This window comes from Castanea sativa, chromosome 5, assembly GCF_040712315.1.
Source record: "Castanea sativa cultivar Marrone di Chiusa Pesio chromosome 5, ASM4071231v1".
Classification (NCBI taxonomy): Eukaryota; Viridiplantae; Streptophyta; class Magnoliopsida; order Fagales; family Fagaceae; genus Castanea; species Castanea sativa.
In genome coordinates, this window is record NC_134017.1 from 27,182,836 (window position 1) to 27,201,767 (window position 18,932).

At 35.2% G+C, this 18,932-nt stretch overlaps 1 protein-coding gene across 2 annotated transcripts; it reads left to right on the forward strand.

Moving 5' to 3' along the window:
- The first annotated feature begins 2,578 nt into the window (after nucleotides 1-2,578).
- On the forward strand, nucleotides 2,579-17,970 carry LOC142636493 (PX domain-containing protein EREX). 2 transcript variants are annotated; one of them, XM_075810738.1, is made up of 10 exons: nucleotides 2,579-2,996; nucleotides 3,939-4,049; nucleotides 4,957-5,055; nucleotides 5,385-5,471; nucleotides 7,454-7,562; nucleotides 7,716-8,500; nucleotides 10,343-10,507; nucleotides 10,601-10,843; nucleotides 15,266-15,484; nucleotides 17,594-17,970. In XM_075810738.1, exons 1-10 carry the CDS (start codon nucleotides 2,733-2,735, stop codon nucleotides 17,864-17,866), a joined length of 2,355 nt encoding a protein of 784 aa, XP_075666853.1. In that variant the 5' UTR covers nucleotides 2,579-2,732; the 3' UTR covers nucleotides 17,867-17,970. The 2 variants fall into 2 exon arrangements, with proteins under 2 accessions (XP_075666853.1, XP_075666854.1); XM_075810739.1 differs by having other exon boundaries at nucleotides 2,741-2,996; nucleotides 4,965-5,055.
- Nucleotides 17,971-18,932: the final 962 nt, after the last annotated feature.

The window sequence follows — 18,932 nt, forward strand, 5'->3', positions numbered from 1 at the left end:
ATGAGGCGACGTACACTGCGAACAGGCTTTTTAGTCAAAGACTTTCTCAGGTCGTGATCAGTAGGAAGGCCTACCTTAAAGGTATTAAGCGCTACCTCATCAAAGTCGCCATCTATTTCATTAAACATCTCCCAGTAACGATCAGAGTATGCTTTCAACGTCTCCCCTTCCCTCATGGTCATGGATAACAGCGAGTCCAATGGCTGAGGTACTCTGCTACACGTGATGAACCGTGAAGCGAATGCCCTAGTAAGCTCCCCAAACGAACTTATAGACCCCGACTTAAGGCCGTTGAACCATCTCATAGCAACAGGTCCTAGGCTAGAGGGGAAAACTTTACACATCAGGGTCTCGTTGTGAGAGTGCACCGCCATCCTCTGGTTAAAGTGACTCACATGCTCCACCGGATCAGTCCGGCCATTATAGATGGTGAAAGTGGGCTGGGTAAACCTTCTGGGAAGCCTTCCCTTTTCAATCCTCCGTACAAATGGAGATTTGGAGAGCTGGTGCAACGCCCTACTCATAGCATCGTTGCCTAAGCCCCTAGAATGAGGCTTCTTACGTCTACGAGTTGGCTGGTCGTCCTCCTCACCGGAGGATGTTGCACTGGTGGGAGAGCGCGACCTTGGGCTGTAGCCAGCTCCCCTATCCTCCTCTGAGGAAGAATTAGATGATGACGGTGAAAGCTTACGCTTGGCGCGGCGTAGCTTTCTCTTTAGACGGTTGATTTCCTTCTGCATGGATTTAGAACCCTCATCGTGGGTGGTGCTACTTCCCTCATGAATATGTCTAGCACCTGGGTATTCTGTATGGACACTCCCCTCACGATCCCTTCGATGTTCAAGACGTTCGAAATGATTTTTCGGCTGTGATCCTTGTGACTCTGCATGATGAGCACCTAAGCCTGCCATAGTATTCCTACCTCTTCTAGACTAGATTTCCCACAGACGGCGCCAATTGTAAGTGCACAATTGCACCTGGCCCCAAGAACAGTTACGGGTTCAGGCCCAATGAGCCTTAAACAATATGATTTGTAGAGTGTGGGCTTGAAACCCAGGTTAGAAGTGTTTGAGGATTAAATGACAAGCCAAAGATTGTAAACACTTGAAAACAACAAGGAATACTGTAAATTAACCTGCTCGGACGTAAGCCGAGAACAGTTCTTCTATTATCTCTTTCTCTTTTTTCTTTTTCTTTTTAGATTACAAAGAAGGGATCCCCTATTTCTGTTCTAGGTTGCTCCTTAAATACTCTTCTTTTTGATACTTTGTACACGTGTTGCCCCAAACTCCCCCTTAGCCTAGATATTTCTTTTCTCAGTGCCTTTGAATAGTAACCAGAAGTTTCCCTTCCACTGTTCAGGTGTCACTTCCCCATTAATGCGGCCAGGGTGGTAGGTGCAGGGTCTTTAATGTGGAGGTGGCAGCCTTTATCTTTGGTATCTCTCTAACATCGGTGCTTCTAGGACATTCAAGGGCTTCCCCCCCTTTAACCATTGGTCTTGACCATGTCATTCTCTAACTTTTACCATAAAGTCCCGGGTTCTCCGGTGTCCGTCCGAAGAGAAATTCATCCTCGGCTGGATTCTCGAATCCTCGGCGTATGGGCCGACCCGTTATACTAACAAGTTCTAAGCCCAAGAGCAGGTCGGCCTTCCTTAGCATGGCCCAAAGGCCCACATCTCCACCAGGGTCCTTTTACTCCCCACATATATAATGTTGGCACAATTACCTTTTATAATATAATGAAAATATTAATTATTTTGACAAGAATTTGATCTCAAGTCCAACTTTACATTCCCTCAAAAAAAAAAAAAAGTCCAACTTTACAAGTAGGGATGGTAAAAACATTTGGCATTGCCTCACTCAGTTCCACGCAGATTTTTCCGGTCCTAAAGAGGTGATGGGGCAAAAATAAGATTTGCTTGCTTCATCTTGAATTTACATATACATACTTTATTTAATATATTTAAATTATATATACATATAATTCAATAATTTTTATACATTCAACTCAAAAATTGTTTTATACATATTCTAGTTATAATTTATTTATTTTTATTACATACTCTTGTGAGCACACTTTTACTTCATGTTTCATTTTTATTTCATCACTCTCGTTAAGGCTAGTAAAACGTCTCCAACCCGCCCTAATCTTGTCTAGCGTTGGTTTTCCTCTTCACACAAAGGAGATGAGACACTCAAAATCCAATTTCATCCGATTACTTTACATCCTCATTTAAAAGTTGAATCAAGCGAGGACTTATTGTAAAATGAATTGAAAAGGCAAATTTTGAATATTTTTGTTTTGGAGGTATAAGCATGGCATTAGCCAATAAGTAAGTAAATCAAGAGTTTTGTAACATAATGAGTTGAAACTATAATTATAAAAAAGATATAAAAAAAAGAGAATAAAATTGGGGGTGAAACTTGAAAGTTGAAACAGTAGTACAAAGACAAGTAGTTGAGACTTGAGAGTTACAAATCAAATTGGCGTTAAAAGAAAGATATATAGACGATTGGATCCCAAAAAAAAAAAAGAAAAAAAAAGGTTTTTTTAATACAAAAATAAAACAAAAACAAAAACAGAGAATCATTCTCATTCATCTTTGATTCTCTCTTTTGCCTTGTTATAGTGTTATACTATTAAACTTTGGTTTAAACCAAATCATAAAAACTCAGATAGACACAAAAAAGAAAAAGAAAAAGAAAAAGAAACAAAACACGAAGAGAATGAATCTGTACGCACACGACCTCTCTCTGTTGGACTACAACCTCAATTTCTCCGATCCCATCCTCGAACCCTTCTCAAATTCCGCTGCTACCCCTTACCCCGACGACGATTCCGTTGGCAACCACAAGGGCAATTCCGGTAACGACAACAATGATATCAACAAGCAGCGCGTGGTGCGCACGCGCAGCCCTCCCCGGCACCGCCACGACGGCACGTCGCCGCTCCCTTTGGGAATGGACTGGAGTCCTCCTCCTCGCAAATGGGTACTCTCTCTTTTCTTCTTTGATCCACTTTTTAATCTCTTTTTGGTGGTGGTGTTGAATTTTAAATAATGGGTTTTGTCAATTTGTTAGTAAATAGTTTTGTTTTTGAATTGGTGGAGCTGTTGTTACGATTGAATTTGATTTATGTGACTGATTTTCATGATATCAGATTTAAAAAAAAAAAAATTTTAGTTTGTGGGGTTTTTATTGATTTTGATGTTATTATTATTATTATTATTATTGTTTTTTTGGAAGATTGTTCTTGCTTTGAAGTGGCCTAATTTATTTGGTTTATGTGTCTAAAAAAACAGTTTCCATGATTGCCACCGTGAATAATTTGCATGGTTTTTCGTTTTACGGTTTTTGTATACAAAATGATTGAATTGTCTAATTGATAGCTGTTAGAGACATCATTAGTAAAATACGTGTAGCGGCGAGATGGTTGATAACCTGTGAATTCATGCTTGATTGCTAGAGAATTAGCACTTAGGACCCATTTGGGGAATGTGCGGAGGGGTGGAAAGGAATGGAATAGAAATTGCTTCATGTTTACTTCAGCTGGAAAGGTCTCTTTATTGATTAGTATTTGAATTTTGAGTTTTAGCGTGTAATTCTTTAGAGGTGTTCTATATATGATGCTTGTATGTATAGCTTTCCCTTCCTTTCTAATATAATTTTGTTACTTTTATGTATAAACTCTAAATAAGGTTAATGATCTCGAGATGTTATATATTGTGTGATGCCATTTTTGTGATTTTAATTTTTCTTCTATGTATTCTTTTGATATTTGGTGGCTGATGTTAGATCAGCCGGCTTAGAGGTTTTTTGCTTTTCTCAGTGGTCAATGATTTAATGCTGTACAGGCACATATTCCAGAGCTTGGAATTCAGGTTGTTATAAATCTTTCCATTTGTGATAATATTTCCTACGTTTTGAATGTAGGATGGACGTGACACTGTTTGGCCACTTGATTTTCATTCTGGTTGGAGTTTCTGCGTCACAATTCCTTCTTGGGTTTTCCTTTCCAAATCAAGAGGTTCAGATCCTGTGGTGGTATATATATATTTTTTAATTTTTTTAATCTAATTTTTAAAACACTCTGCTACTTTTCAGTATGACCTTTATGTTTATATATCTGCATCTCTCTTACTGGCAGTTTCTTTTTCATTTGTTTTTTTGTTCCTGGACAGTTCTGTCATTCTTACACCGGTATAATACACAACTGACTACTCATGTGACATTACAGTTGTGTTTTTGAGTGTTTTACCTTAGTCTTTATTTGTTCTATTGTTTCAATTCAGAATAACTAGAAATTATCATTCTTGTTTGAATGTCAAGAAACTTTTGTGGCCGTATCTTGCCTATTTCCATTTTCTTTGTCCATAATATGTCCATGTAAATCAAATGAAAGTTTGTTTCATAAGTAACAGGTTAATGCACCAGTGAGGACATGTTAATTTAGAAGGTAACAAAGACTATGATTTTGGATAGGATAGAATGGAGTAGAAGAATACATGTGGCCAACCTTTAGCCGATTTCAAAGTTCCCCTAAAGCTTTGTTGTTGTAATAGAGAGTTGGATAAAAGCTGTCTTGTTTTATCCATTTTTTTTTTAAATTTTAAATTGTGCTTGTTGGGTTTACATTGCTGTAATATTCTAGATTATGCATTTTTCTTCCACTCCTTTGTCTTCTATATAACAAAAATTTCGTGAGGTACAATTTGGCATTTTAAATGATTGTGGAGCTAGTTTGTTTCTCTGTTTATTGATAATTGAGTTGTCGAATTCATTGAAGCAATGGGGATTTTCATTTGCGAATGTTAAAATGTGAGTAGTTAGAGTACTTTAGCGAAGTTTCTGCAACTTTTTGTAGTAATGTACTTTATTTGGCTCTATGTAAATTTTGGTTTAATTGTACCCAGCTCTAGTTATTTTCTATTTTAACATTCATGGATAACAGTTTTACAGGGTTCAAGTTGGTATACAATCGCCGGAAGGGATCACCACTACACGAGGGATATTACGAAGATTTAACGATTTTTTAGAACTTTTTTCTGAAGTAAGTGGAATTTATTATTTTGTAATTCTTCAGGAGTAGTTTGTATTTGACCTATCTTCTCTTTTGAATAAAATTATTATTTTTACTTATAAAGAAAAGAGAAAGTGACTTTTTATTTATTTTTATTATCTTTCTTTTTATGTATTACCCTAAATAGTGCACTATTTACTTTCCTACACTATTATATGCATTTTTGTTTATTTCCCAAAAATAAAAGAAAAATCCATAAATGTTCTAACCTTTGTTCTTCTCTTCTATACTGAAAGCATCATATCATTTCAATATTGTGTTTGGAGAGTATTTTCATTCTTTTACTGGCTTTTTTGTAGGTCAAAAAGGTATTTCCAATGAAAAATGTGCCCCCAGCTCCTCCAAGGAGGATATTTAGAAAGAAGAGCCGAACTCTGTTGGAAGAGGTAGGTTACGTGCTATCTGTGGTTATTCTCTCTCTCTCTCTCTCTCTATATATATATATATGTGTGTGTGTGTGTGTGTGTATATTTTAATGATTTTATAGAACTCAAAATAATTGTGGATTACATATACCTACCCTCTGAGACACATTATGTTAGCTATAAATTATTTGTATTTGGAACAGGTTCTCATTATCTCTTCTTAAGTAGAATGCTTGATTGTCAGAAGTGGAAGTTTTGAGTTCTCCTATAGTTGTCTGTTGTCCTGACATGCTTTAAACCTGGAAATAAAATTTAATTTTTCTAGGAGTTGAGTATTTTTGCCGAAGTTCATCAATGTTTATGGAATTAACAATCTGATATTATCGACCTGAAACTATAAAAAGGTCTAAATGTCAACATTGGTTTAAACTTTTGCAAAAGCAGAACTACTACTAAAATCCTTATTAAACTGGAAGATTATTATTTGTAGATCCCTGCTAAGAGTGGTATTTTTTGATAAAGTATTATTATTAGGTTCTTAGCATGGGGCTTCCCCTTACTTTCCATTGAAAAGCATTTGGAAGTTATAGATTGCTTCTAAGTTCTAAGGTAGCCTTTTTTTATCAAGGACAGCAGCTTGGGGAAATATCTTAACTATGCAGAATCTTTAGAAGCGGACTATAAGCATTTTTGATTGGTGCTGTATGTGCAAACTTAGTGGGGAGACAACTGACCACCTGTTACTTCATTGTGATCGTGTGTGACGTATGGTCAATGGTGTTGCTTTTTGGCGTGCAATAGGCCGTGCTGGGAAGGGTTGCGGAGTTGTTGGAGTTGTCGGAGTGGGGGGCTTGGGAAGACATTATGCTGTTGATGTATTGGGGGCCATGCCGAATTGTGTTCTGTTTCTGTGGACCATTTTGAGGGAGAGAACCTCTGTACTTTTGATGGGGTTGAGCGTTCATATTGGAGCTAAAATTTCATCTTTTACATACCGTGTTTGATTGGTTTGCTGCCTTTAGTGGCCATTCCTTTTCTTCCTTAAAGGAATTTCTAGATTTATGTAAATTTAATGGGCTCTCCTTAAAGCACTTCCTGTGTACTTGGGGGTCTTTTTCATTTTCTTCTTAGTTTCAATGAAATATTGTTACTTAAATAAAAAAAAAGAAAAGAAATTTTGAACATAGAATTTCTTGGTCTACATGATAGTAGTTTGAGAATTGTGCGACTCAAATTGTCTGAGTACATCTCACAGTGTTGCTATATTGCTGTTTGTTGAACTTTATAGTATATTTCCTTGTTTTATTAGAACACCTGTTGCACATGCTGACCTTTGGAAAACTGAAACTTCTATGCTGAAAGTTGCTTGGTTGTGACTTTTCAACGCATAACTGAGGATTATCCAGAGGTTACATTTCACAGGAAAATGGCTTGGTCTGATGGTCATAGCCATTACTCTTGTTGCTGTTAGTTCCTGTATTGTATGATAATTTCTGCCGTTAGAGAGTAGGCTTTGATGAACTTGATGATCTTAAAACTTTCTTTTATTGGGTAAATCTTATTTTTGTTTCGCTTGTGTGTTTAGGATTTGAACACGTTACTCCATGAAGCTTCTGAAAGACTGTTTTTAAATTAAAAAAAAGCATGAAAATTGTAGAAATATACCTGAAGGGATTTAAATTTTTATTTATTTATTATTTTTATATAAATTTTGGACAAGCAGCTTGTGAAATGGATAATGCATGGCCTATTTTGATTTGGCTTTGCAAATTCTAGGTTTTTTCTTCCACTTATCATGTCTAAATATTTGGTTTATGTATTCAATTATTACTCTGCAATTTGAGGGCAACGGTCCACTTGTAGAATATTAGACTGCATCATTGTGTGTACCTACAACTATGAAATTTAATTTTTTAATATGTACCTATATAAATTTAAACATCAAGCATATTTCTCTTTGAAATAACAGTAATAATATTCTCAAATTGGTTAGCTTGTTGCAGCGAAGGTGTTCTTTGGAGGATTGGATGGAAAAACTATTGTCAGACATTGATTTATCAAGAAGTGCTCCAGTGGCAACCTTTCTTGAGCTAGAAGCTGCGGCGAGGTCTTGTAGGTGTTTCCTCAATGCATCTTGGAATCAACATTATATTAGTTTTCTAATTCTTGAAATGAAGCTATGGTGATATTGAAAGTAGAATAACTTATTAGATAATACTCCGTGATCCATCAAAACTCATTTGTATTCTTGTATTTTTTTTTCAGCTTTCAATGATGAGAATCAGGAAATTCCGAATAATTCTTCCACTAGTGACATGTTTCCATCATCTCTGTACCGTGCCAACTCAGATGTTTCTCTGTTTGCGGATAGTTCATTCATTGCATCAGATCTTGGTCATGATACTCCTTATGAGATATCTGAGGTTGGATCGCCAAGGCATGGAAATGATAATTCTGCTGATCTTGGCATGGAGAATTCAATATCTGAACAATACTTAATTGATCCAACTGAAATGACTGCCAGATATGGCATGTTTAACAGAAAGTTCATTCAGGGGAGTCGGCAAAGATTTTCCATTCGTAGAATGCATGCAGGGAATGAGGGTAACATTTTAGGCAGGGATGAAGTAATTGAGAATATTTCTAATGCTAAACCTCTCCGCATGGACGGAACTGAGTTTTTTCCTGCACTAGGGGATTACAAGCTGGATGGCCATGTTCGAAGACTCTCAGCAGAGAGTGTTGGAAGTGACTTGAGTTCTTTAAGAGTTAGTGAAATATCAAATATAGGGGCAGCCAATTTATTTGGTGATTTCACCCTTGATCATTCTGAAGGTTCTGAAGCTTTGAGAAACACAGATTCTTTTGAGAATCCAAATATACAGCTTCCGAGGGATTCACTGGTTGCTCTTCCATCTGATCAACGACTTAAATTGAACAGGGTACTTTTTACCATGCAGCGGAGGCTAGCCACAGCAAAAACAGACTTGGAGGATCTAATAGCAAGATTGAATCAAGAAGCTACTGTTAGACAATTCCTCACAACGAAGGTATATATTATAACAGTTATACACTTTTTTTACCTATCTAAAAAATTTGATTCTGTTTCTTCAATGTCCATTTCCCAGTTTTTTGCCCCTTTCTAGTTCAAATAATCAGCATCGGGCTATCCAATAGCTTCAGGGTGTTTCTCAACGTTAAAATTGGTATAATATAAACTTTATTTCCTCTTCAAAAAAAAAAAGGGGGTGGGGGGGGGGGGGTACGGCTGCCTACCAATCACTTCCCCCAAAGCCCGCAAAAGTGGGAGCTTTGTGTACTAGGTATGACCATTATTTCTATTTTGGTAAGAAGCATGAAAATAGCACTGTTTTATTATGATCTAGTTGTGCCATACAAGTATTTTGTTTGAGCATATGTTACTTGTCTCTTCATTTTTTTGGAAGAATTTGAATTTAGATGGAAGTTTTTTTCTACCTAGTACTCTGTTTTTCTATTGATGTTGGTAAATTTAGATCCTTGCAAGTCCTAAAACGAATCAATTTCTAACTTCTGAATGCTTATGTTGGTCTTGAACGTGGCAAACAAAAAAATTATACATCTTTCTTATTTATCAAAAAAAAAAGAAAAAAAGTGGCAAACAAAGAATGTCCTTCATATATGCTGTCTTAATCTGTTTTTGATAGCCACATTGAGACTTGAGAGACATCATATGGTTAGATGTGTATGGAAACATGAGCTAGATTAAAATTTGTTTGATCATGTGAAATGAGCATTGTGGTTGTTGATCCATTCTTTTAGTTTTATCCTGTACCTTACTAGAAGGACTAGGTGAAGCCTCACCTGATGGACCTATCTGAGATAAACTGTGGATGTGGCTTTTTTTATCCTTAAAATATATTTTGTGTTTACAGAATTACAAAATGTGGACGGGCTGAACTAATATTATTGCAGGTTATTGGACATGACATCAGGCAATTATTTTAAATGAGTCTTTTTCACTAAATGGACCTTTCTTCATTGCAGATTTTATTTTTACACGTCCTAGTCATTATGAGTAGATGTGGAATTAGGTTCCTTTTATTTTATTTTTTTTAGTAAAAAATCCATTGAAAAAGCACTAAAGGGGCACAACCCAAGAACATGGCGAGTATACAAAGGAACACTCGAAGGGGAAAAGGTTACTAGGCATGGGATTAGTAATGCATTTTCAGAATTTTGGTTTGTTCAATGTAATATGACCAACTATGCTTTTATGGTACCGAATGTTACTATTAAGAAGTAACATATCCATAAAGTGAGTTGTTGAAATGAGAAAGTTAAAATTGATAATCGGGAATACACGGAAAGATGAGATTCAAAACAAGAAAATTTGCTTAAATATAGGGGTAGTCCCTATAGATGAAAAGATGAGGAAGGGCCACTTTAGATGGTATGGTCATGTTTAGAGAAGAGAGGTTAATAAACCGGTAAAAAAGAGTGAGTTGATCCTAGTTGAGGGAATAAAAAAAAAGTATAGGAAGGCCAAAAATAATATCAGTAGAAGTTATAAAAAAATGACTTGTCAATTTGGGAAGTAACATAAAGAATGACTTCAAATAGAATAGAATGACTTCAAATAGAATAGAATGAAAGAAGAGAATACATGTGGCCGACTAATTACTCTATCGAGTATCCATAGCCGTCCCCAAAAGATTTGGGACTAAGGCTTTGTTGTTGTTATTGTTGTCAATGCAATTACTTTTTCTTGGTATTGACCTTGATTTTGTGGGAAGTTCTCTTTATCACAGTTACATTAGAACTTTGTTGATTTTAATTAAAAAAGAGTGAATGTAAATCTAATTATGACTAAACATACTTCAAGATTAATTTATGGGGATCTTCTTTTATAGGTCAAAGATTTGGAAGTGGAACTTGAAACTACTAGACAGAATTGTATAGATAACATGCAGCAGGCGGTTTTAACCGAAAGGGAAAGATTTACTCAAATGCAGTGGGATGTGGAGGAGCTTCGGAGTAAGTGTTTGGAGCTGGAACTAAAATTGAAAACTGAACAGGTATGGTATTTCCTACCATTATCATTTAATTGGATCTCCTTGTCAATTTTATTTTTGAGGGGCTTCAGTTAATAATGTGGAACAATGTTGCAGGATGAAAAGGTACGTGCAGAGTCAACAAAAACTGCAGTCATTCAGGAAAACAAAATGTTGCTGCAGGAGTTAGATGATGCTAGAGAACAGATTGAGAACTTGCAGAAACATCATGAAGAGTTTGAGGTGAAATCAAAGGCAGATGTAAAACTGCTTATTAAAGAAGTCAAATCTCTTCGAAATTCCCAGTTAGAATTGAAGCAGGATCTCAGCCGTGTAATGAAAGAGAAATTAGAAGTAGAGGTAACATCCTTTTTGTTTATGTACTTACGTTATTATAAAATGAAGTTTTTGTTTCTATCACATGTCTTGAAGTAACATTTTCATTTTAATATTTCCTGATTCTTATTGATAATTAGCAGTTGGTGTATTTCCCCATGCACTAGAATTGCCCCCTTATGAGTTTGTCTTTTTATAGTGAATTACTTATCAAAAAAGGTTTATTAGTTTTTATATGTATAACCAACAAAGGAATTTTTTTTGGTTTAATTACACAGTTGGTCCTCAAACTGTGACTCTTGTTTCATAATCGTACTTGTCCTTTTAAGTGTTTCATTTTAGTCCTTACTTTTAAAATCATTTAAAAAAAATTCTTTGCTGTTAACATGTTAACGAAAATGTTGATGTGGCAAATGTTTTGTTTTATTTAAAATTAATTCTTAAATGAAATGTGTTGACGATAACAACAAAGCCTTAGTACCAAATTTTGGGATTGGCTATGGATCCCCAACAAATTAGTCAAGGTCAGCCACTTGCATTCTTTTTCTCCATTCTATTCTATTTGAAGTCATATTATTTGTTGCTTCTTTTACTTTTGATAGGCATATTATCTGTTGCTTCTTTTACTTTTGATAGGCATATTATCTGTTGCTTCTTAATTGACATGTCCTGTTTTACTACTACTAATGCAATTTTTTGTCTTCCTATACTTGTTTTCATTTCCTCAAATTGAATCAACTCACAATTTCTTATTGATGCGCTCTCTTCTGAACATGACCAGACCATCTCAAGTGACTTTCCTTTATTTTTTTCATTAGAATGGGGCCACCCCTATTTATAAGAGGATTTTCTCATTTCAAATCTTATCTTTCTATGTATATACTCACCCATCTTAACTTTCTCATTACATCTACACTTAAATTATGAATATGTTGCTTCATAACAACCCAACATTCATTACCGCAGAGCATAGCTAATCTAATAGCATAATAGCAATCTTATAAATTTTTCCCTTTTAACTTAACTGTTATAATATTCTAGGATCACACTACTGGAAAACATAGTTTTGCATCTCGTACAAAGCAATTGTTGTAAAACATAGTTTTGCATCTCATACAAATCAAGCCGCGGAAATTAATGGACCTACTTCATTCATGTGAGATAACATGGAATACCTGAATTTTAGAAACATAATAGAATGGCGTACCTTGTTGTAGTGAAATTCAAGACAAAGAAGAAGATTAAACTTGGGAAGACCTTCAATATTCACCCCAATTCCACATATGCTCAAGATGTGTGGTTTTTCAGTTGGATCTGTATTCACTCTCTTTTTCTAAAAACTTCTGTTCTTTTAAAAATTGTTTTATTTTGTTTCACTCTTATGTGCTAATAATTACCTAGGCAGTTATTTTATTTAATAATTCTTATTAAATAATTCATTGATTATATAATTGAGTTGGCCTTTTGGGACAATCAATTGGGCTATTGTGTGTGGTTTGGGATGGGACTAAAGGGACAAATAAAGCTCTAGTTTCGATGGGCTTTGGGCTTAACTATCAACTTTTGACAAAGCCGAGAGTGCAATTATATTTAATGGTAAGCCTGAAGCCCATTTGAGCTAGAGCTTTATTTGTCCCTTTAGTCTCATCCCAAGCCCTAATTGGACTAGCCCAAAAGGTCTTCCCAATTAGATAATTAGTTAGTTATTTAATAAGAGTTATTAAATAAATAATTTCCAAGGTAGTTATTAGTATGAATGAGTGAAACAAAAGAAAATAGTTTTTGAAAAAGAAGACAAGTTTTCAAAAAGAGAAAGAAGAGAAAGTGCATACAGAACTGATTGAGAGACCACACATCTTGGGCATACGTGGAATTAGAGTGAAGATTGAAGGTCATCCCAAGTTCAATCTTCTTCTTTGTTTTAAATTTCACCACATTAAGGTACGCATTTCTATTCTTTGTTTCTAAAATTTAGATATTCCATGTTATCTCACATGAATGAAGTAGATCCAATATTTTCCGCTGTTTATTTTTTGTCAGATGCAAAACTATGTTTTCCAACAATTGGTACATAATAGCAATTTAATAAAATTTTCCCTTTTTTCCTTTGATTCACATCCACTTCAATCTCTCAATAATTAACTTCTTGCTGCCCAAACAGCCTAACAAACCTCTCTCAACCAACAGCAATGTTGATGAGGACCCAAAGAAGGGGCCCTCCATGAGGGGTGGTCCTTCCAGTGTCTGTGGAGCAAGTGCGATGAGCTGGTGGTCCTAAACAACTTTCAACCACCACACACTGGCGGAATACCTGCAAACTTCCCCCATGGCCGAATCTCCACAAAAATTTCCCCCATGGCCAAATCATTAACCCATTCGAAACTTATATTAAAGATCCAAACACTCAAAGAACAACCAAACCAATAAACCGTCCAAATTTTGTCAAACCCAAATGAGACCCAAGGCCAAAACCCTAGCACTCACACCAAAACTAGCTTCAGATCCACCATTGGCCAACAATGCCACTAGCAACCCAGCTTGCAACTTGCCTACATCGGATCTGTGATTATTCACACCAAGTTGAGGCTTGTCGCAAGGACATCCACAACTGGATGATAGACCCCGATTGTCGGACCACCATAGGATTTACCACTTTGCTGCAAAGGATAGTGGCTGCTATGCCACTGGTGCTGTTGAGCAGCACACTAAAAGTGTGCCAACAAAGATTTGAGGAGGCCAAGATTGAAGCATCACAAGGCCAAGATTGAGTTAGAGAGCGATAGAGTTGCTGGGGATTTCATTTCTTCCACAACTACTCTCTCTCTCTAACTCAAATCACCTAAGTTATGCGAGTAGCATGTGATCTTATTTTGTTGATTTGACCTTTTTCATTCCCTTTGCTTTATTTAGATATACATGTAGGCTCCATGTCATCTATTTAACTCAGGTCAACACCATGTCATTTAAAAATTATTTTTAACTACACATTAGCATTTTCTGTTACTGAGTCAAAAGCAAGGACATTTTCGAAATGATTTAAAAATTGTAAGGACTAAAATGAATCATTTAAAAGTATCATCTAAAATGAAGCAAGATGTAAAGTCTGAGAACTAAATGTGCAATTAAACCAATAATCTTCTTAGATTTAAAAAAGAATGCAAGGCTGGAGTTATGGTCTCCATTCTCAAATTATGGCCATATTTCCATGAAACTAGGCTATAAATGAACTAAGCAGCTTGTGAGCAGCCCAAGTTTCACTTTTTATGATGTTAATTTGGGATCATTTATTAATTAACTGAACCAAGCTCAATCTCAATTGGTTAACAAAATAAGCTTGTTCAAAGCTATTCTTGGCTTGATATGTTTATGAACACGAAAGATAATACTTTCAGTGGTTACTATATGTTACTAATTTTTTTTTGGGTAAAAAACGCTTCTATATATGTCTTGTTTTATAAATACAATTGCTAAGTTTTTATAAGCATTTGTATGAAGTTAATATTTTTAACCAATTTAACAGAGCCCATGAACAAGCTCTCAAGTTCCTTCGGGAAATTAATAAACCAAGCTTGAACTTCTACACAAGTCCAGCCTGAGTTCTCAAGCTCTTTTTTACTAGCTTGAACACCTTAGTTCTGTTTGGCATGTTTACAACCCTACATGAAACAATACATATTCAGGGGTTTATTGCCTGGTGGTTGTATCTGCTGTGGCTTTTGGTAAAGAAATGTGAAGTAAGATTTAGTTGAAGTATTTGATTGAAGGGTCATAACCATACGGACTAACCAAATGAGCAATTTTTTAAAAATAAAATTTTTAATGGTATTTATTATTATTATTGATTGATTGATTGGTTGATAAGTACATACTTTTTTATTTTTTATATTTTTTATATTTTATTTATTTATTTAAAGTTTTATTCATTGATAAGTTAGTTACACACGCCCAGTGGGGCGGGCTTTAACCCACGACCTTGACCTCTATCTAGATCTTATAAGGGGAGGGGGTGCCAGTTGAGCTAGGGCTCACTGGCAACAATTGCTTTATTAGGTTTAGAAACAACCAATGGAGAGAAATCATGACCAACTAAACAAATTCTTTAGTTTTAGAAACTTGTCATGTATCAAACAACAAATGGATAGAAATTCTGCTTTTCTGAGATTAGGAGACAACCAATTGATTGGGTTACACATACATAGGTGCCCACACAGACTACACCAATAGCACCATATAAAAAGACCAGACAACAAACTCCTTTGGATATTCAAATATTTGATCTCTCACTAGTGCCTAATATTTCAAACTAATTCCCAATCAGGATGTAACTGTTTCTGTTTAATAACTTTGTCTTGCTGATTGGGTTGTGTTTAGACATTCAATTGTTGCTAATTCAGAACATTTGCAAAGCCCATGTGTTTCATGCTGTTGTTTCTGTGTATCTTTCAGAGAATTCTTCACAAGGAAAGGCAAAGAATGGAGCTTGCTAGTACTGCTAATGCAAAGTTGCTGCATGAATGTGGAATTCTTCGTGATAGGCTTCAAGAATGTAGTGTTAATTTTCTTGTTGAAGAGGAAGATAAATTAATTGTGGACACTTCATTACCATCTGATGCAATAGATCTGTTGACAACATCTGACAATAGAATTGGTCTCCTACTAGCAGAGGTATCTTTCGAACCTTGAGTCAGTGCTCTCTTTTGTTTGTTGTAATGTCCTTGGCAATCTAAATTTCGAAGACTGGTGTTAAGAGATTATTTTGGGTGCAAAACTTTTTCATTCTGTTTCTCTGTTTGTGTGTGTTTGTTTTGCTAAGCATAAATAGGAGGGATCAAACCTAGATATTAACCCCACAAAGGGGGCTGCTATTTCTGATTTTTACTATAATATTTTTCTTCTAATTTGTGTCTCTGCACTCATCTGTGAGGGTGCATGATTTTTATTGACAAAAATCATTTTGGACCACATGATAATATATAATAAATTATTTTAATATGAAGGGTGTATATGTTATTGTCTTTACATCTAACATAGTTATACATCATGTGTTTATGTGTTACGCAAATTTACTTGTGAACATGTATAAATGTGTATTATGGTGGCTATGTATGTGTGGGAATATGAAGGTGAGCTGCATAGCGTTTATGTGCTGTTGCGTCCTTAATACGTTTTATTTTCTATGTTGCAAAAAGACTCAGCTCACCTGGCTAGTCAAGCACCATAAATTTAGATCTGTTTTAACATATCTTTGTTTCGGAGCTTCACTTTCTTTTTAAAGTTTTTTTTTTTTTTTTTTTTGGGGTGGTTGGGGGGGTGGGGGGACAGAATATTCACTTGGTTGTGAATTTGCTATTGTAGGGTAATCGACTTATGCCATTTGTTAATGAAAAGAGTCTGGATTATTTGCTATATCAATTAGCCAACATTCAGACTTCAGGTCCACTGTGATAATAAATTTCTGACCAAATTGCCAAGAGCCTTGTAGCTCTAATTGGTTGATGCCTCCTGGTGATCCAGCGTTCAAATCCCCCTCTCCCCTATTGTAACTATTAATTTATATAAAAAAAAGAAACACATTTCTGTCTAAATTATTTGGCATCTGGGTATACGGGTCCCCTTTACGATAGTCCAGCATTCTGTGGAAACTGGAGGTTCTGGGTATATGGGTACCCTTTATGACAGTCCAGCATTCTGTAGAAACTGGAGGTTCTGTTTGGACTAGAGTTATAGTTCATCTGCTTCTATCGGTAGTAAAATACCACCAAGTTCTACATTTGGAATTAAGTCTGCGAGGGAGTATGGTTATTATACTATTTAAAAAAATTTAAAGAAACTGTACTGTAAGTCTAGCACATTCAGAACTGGTGTTGTCCTTGTATGTATACATATAAACTGGGATAACTGTCCAGCAGATTTATGTCTGGTTCAGTCTTGGTTTTGATATGCTAATGGTTATTAGGGAACAGGCTAGTGATTTACATGTTCACTTGTTTCTTTTTGAGAATGTCCTGGTTTTCCCACCCAGGCACCTACCCACCCCCACACACAATTTACTGGTTTTGCTGGTGTACTGACATCATTATTACTAGCTTGTGAAACAAAAAGGGGTAGTTTGTCAATTTTTGCTAACTAGGTTTTGTTTTTTCTTGTCATTGGCAATTTGGCTTAAAATGGCTGATGCCTTCTAGCCATTTTCATCTTTATCTGAAATGTGATGTAGTCTTTGAGTGAATTTAATGACAATTTTCAGACGATGGTAGTATCTCGGTATAAAACAGTAGTTAAACTCTGCTTGTTCTTCTATCAATGCGCAGTTCCTTCAAATTTTTTTCTCTCTAGCCTAGAAATGGGAAAACCCCAACGTGTTATTCATATATCTACCTCTTTTTCTGTTATAAAGAAAACCCAAATTGTGTCTATTGCGTGCACTTGAATGCTGTGGGCATGACAAGTAGAAGGGTGATCACTTTCACACTTCAGAACAGCACCATGATGGCAAATTCTATGCAGTTCTTGCTTAATATTTTAACTGTCTTTGTATTTATTTAAAGCACTTGGGTGCATTTCAGGCTGATAAAAAATGAGAACTTATTATGTTTAAAAAAAATGAAATGAGAGGTTATTAATGTAAAAAAAATCAAATTTAATGAGTGCAGATTTCAAATGTTATTTGAAAATATACTTTATTATTTATTTTAATGTTACATCTTATTTCTTCTATCGAACTGCGTATTTGAATCCTGACTTGATTTCAAATGGCTCATAAATTTGGAACAGGCACAGCTCCTTGCCCAAGATGTGGAAAATGCTGTTGCAGCATTGGACGAAACTCGAAGTGTAAATGGCAATAATAAAAGGACAACTGATGATGAGTTGAGAATAATGCTGGCGGATTTATTCGTTGACAATGCTACATTAAGAAAACAGGTGAACTCGGTCATCCGTTGTGCCCTAAACACAAATTTGAAGTCAGAGAAAGATGATGATGATGATGATGATGAGGAAGTTCCCGTCAGAAAAACTGTTCTAAGCAAATTTTTAGAAAGATGAAATAGTGAACTTGTAAATTAATATTTTTTTATTACTTTGTATGGCAGATTCTACTTTATCATCATAGTAAATGCAATAGAAGGTCATTTAATTTGATAGTTCCATATGAGGTCTGTGCTTGAATAACATTGTTGTATCATATTGTTTTCTCAAATATAATAATTTAAGAAGCATACAGGGACTTATTTACAAAGCAATATCTTTTTTGCAAACTTCACTGATTTGTGTACAATAACTGCTCAAAACTTTTTATATAGCTTTGTCAAATAATCTAAGTGTCCACCTTAAGGCCCTCTTTAGTGCTCTGCTGCTCAGTTTTCTAATAACCTAAAAATAAAAATAAACAAAATAAGCTGCATATCTCACTGTTGTACTGTGAAAAAAAGTGAAACTTTAAAAATGTGTACCAACAAAATAAACAAAATAAGTTGGGTATTGTAAGTCGAAGCAAAGGAGCTAGCCATTGTGGCAGGGGATTGTGTTCGTTACCTGATCTGGAATCTTGTGTGGAAAGGCTTTTGTGGAATAGGGATTGTGTTTGTTAAAAGGAAATTCACAGAAAAATAATCTTGGCAATAATTGTATTTTCTCTTTCCTGTTTAATGAAAAATTTTAAAATCTTGGAAGTTAAGGTCATCCATTATTGGAACTAAAGAAAAAGGTCTGCTTTAAAAGGGGAAAAAAAAAATTACTCGGGAATTTTTTTTTTCCTTTTCCTATTTTTTTTTTGGATGTTATTCCTCTCCTAAGTAAATTTGTGGAGAATTTCCCTCGTATATAAAGCACATTGAAATGATAAAAATACAAAATTGTCTTAGCAAATAGTTTCCATCATAAGTATTTTCAAGATGGCAATTTTTTTTTCTTAAAAATATATATTTTTTACATATCTCAAATTTCATCGTCTTTGTAGTTTGTACATGCCGACGTAGTATAAACTTTTCCATGAATAAAAAAGCAAAGAAATGGACCTTAGACAATAAAAGTATTAATACTCTTCACTTATAAAAGTTTTCTTCTTCTTAAACATACAGGCACATTAATTTATAGTTCACTTGAGCAAATT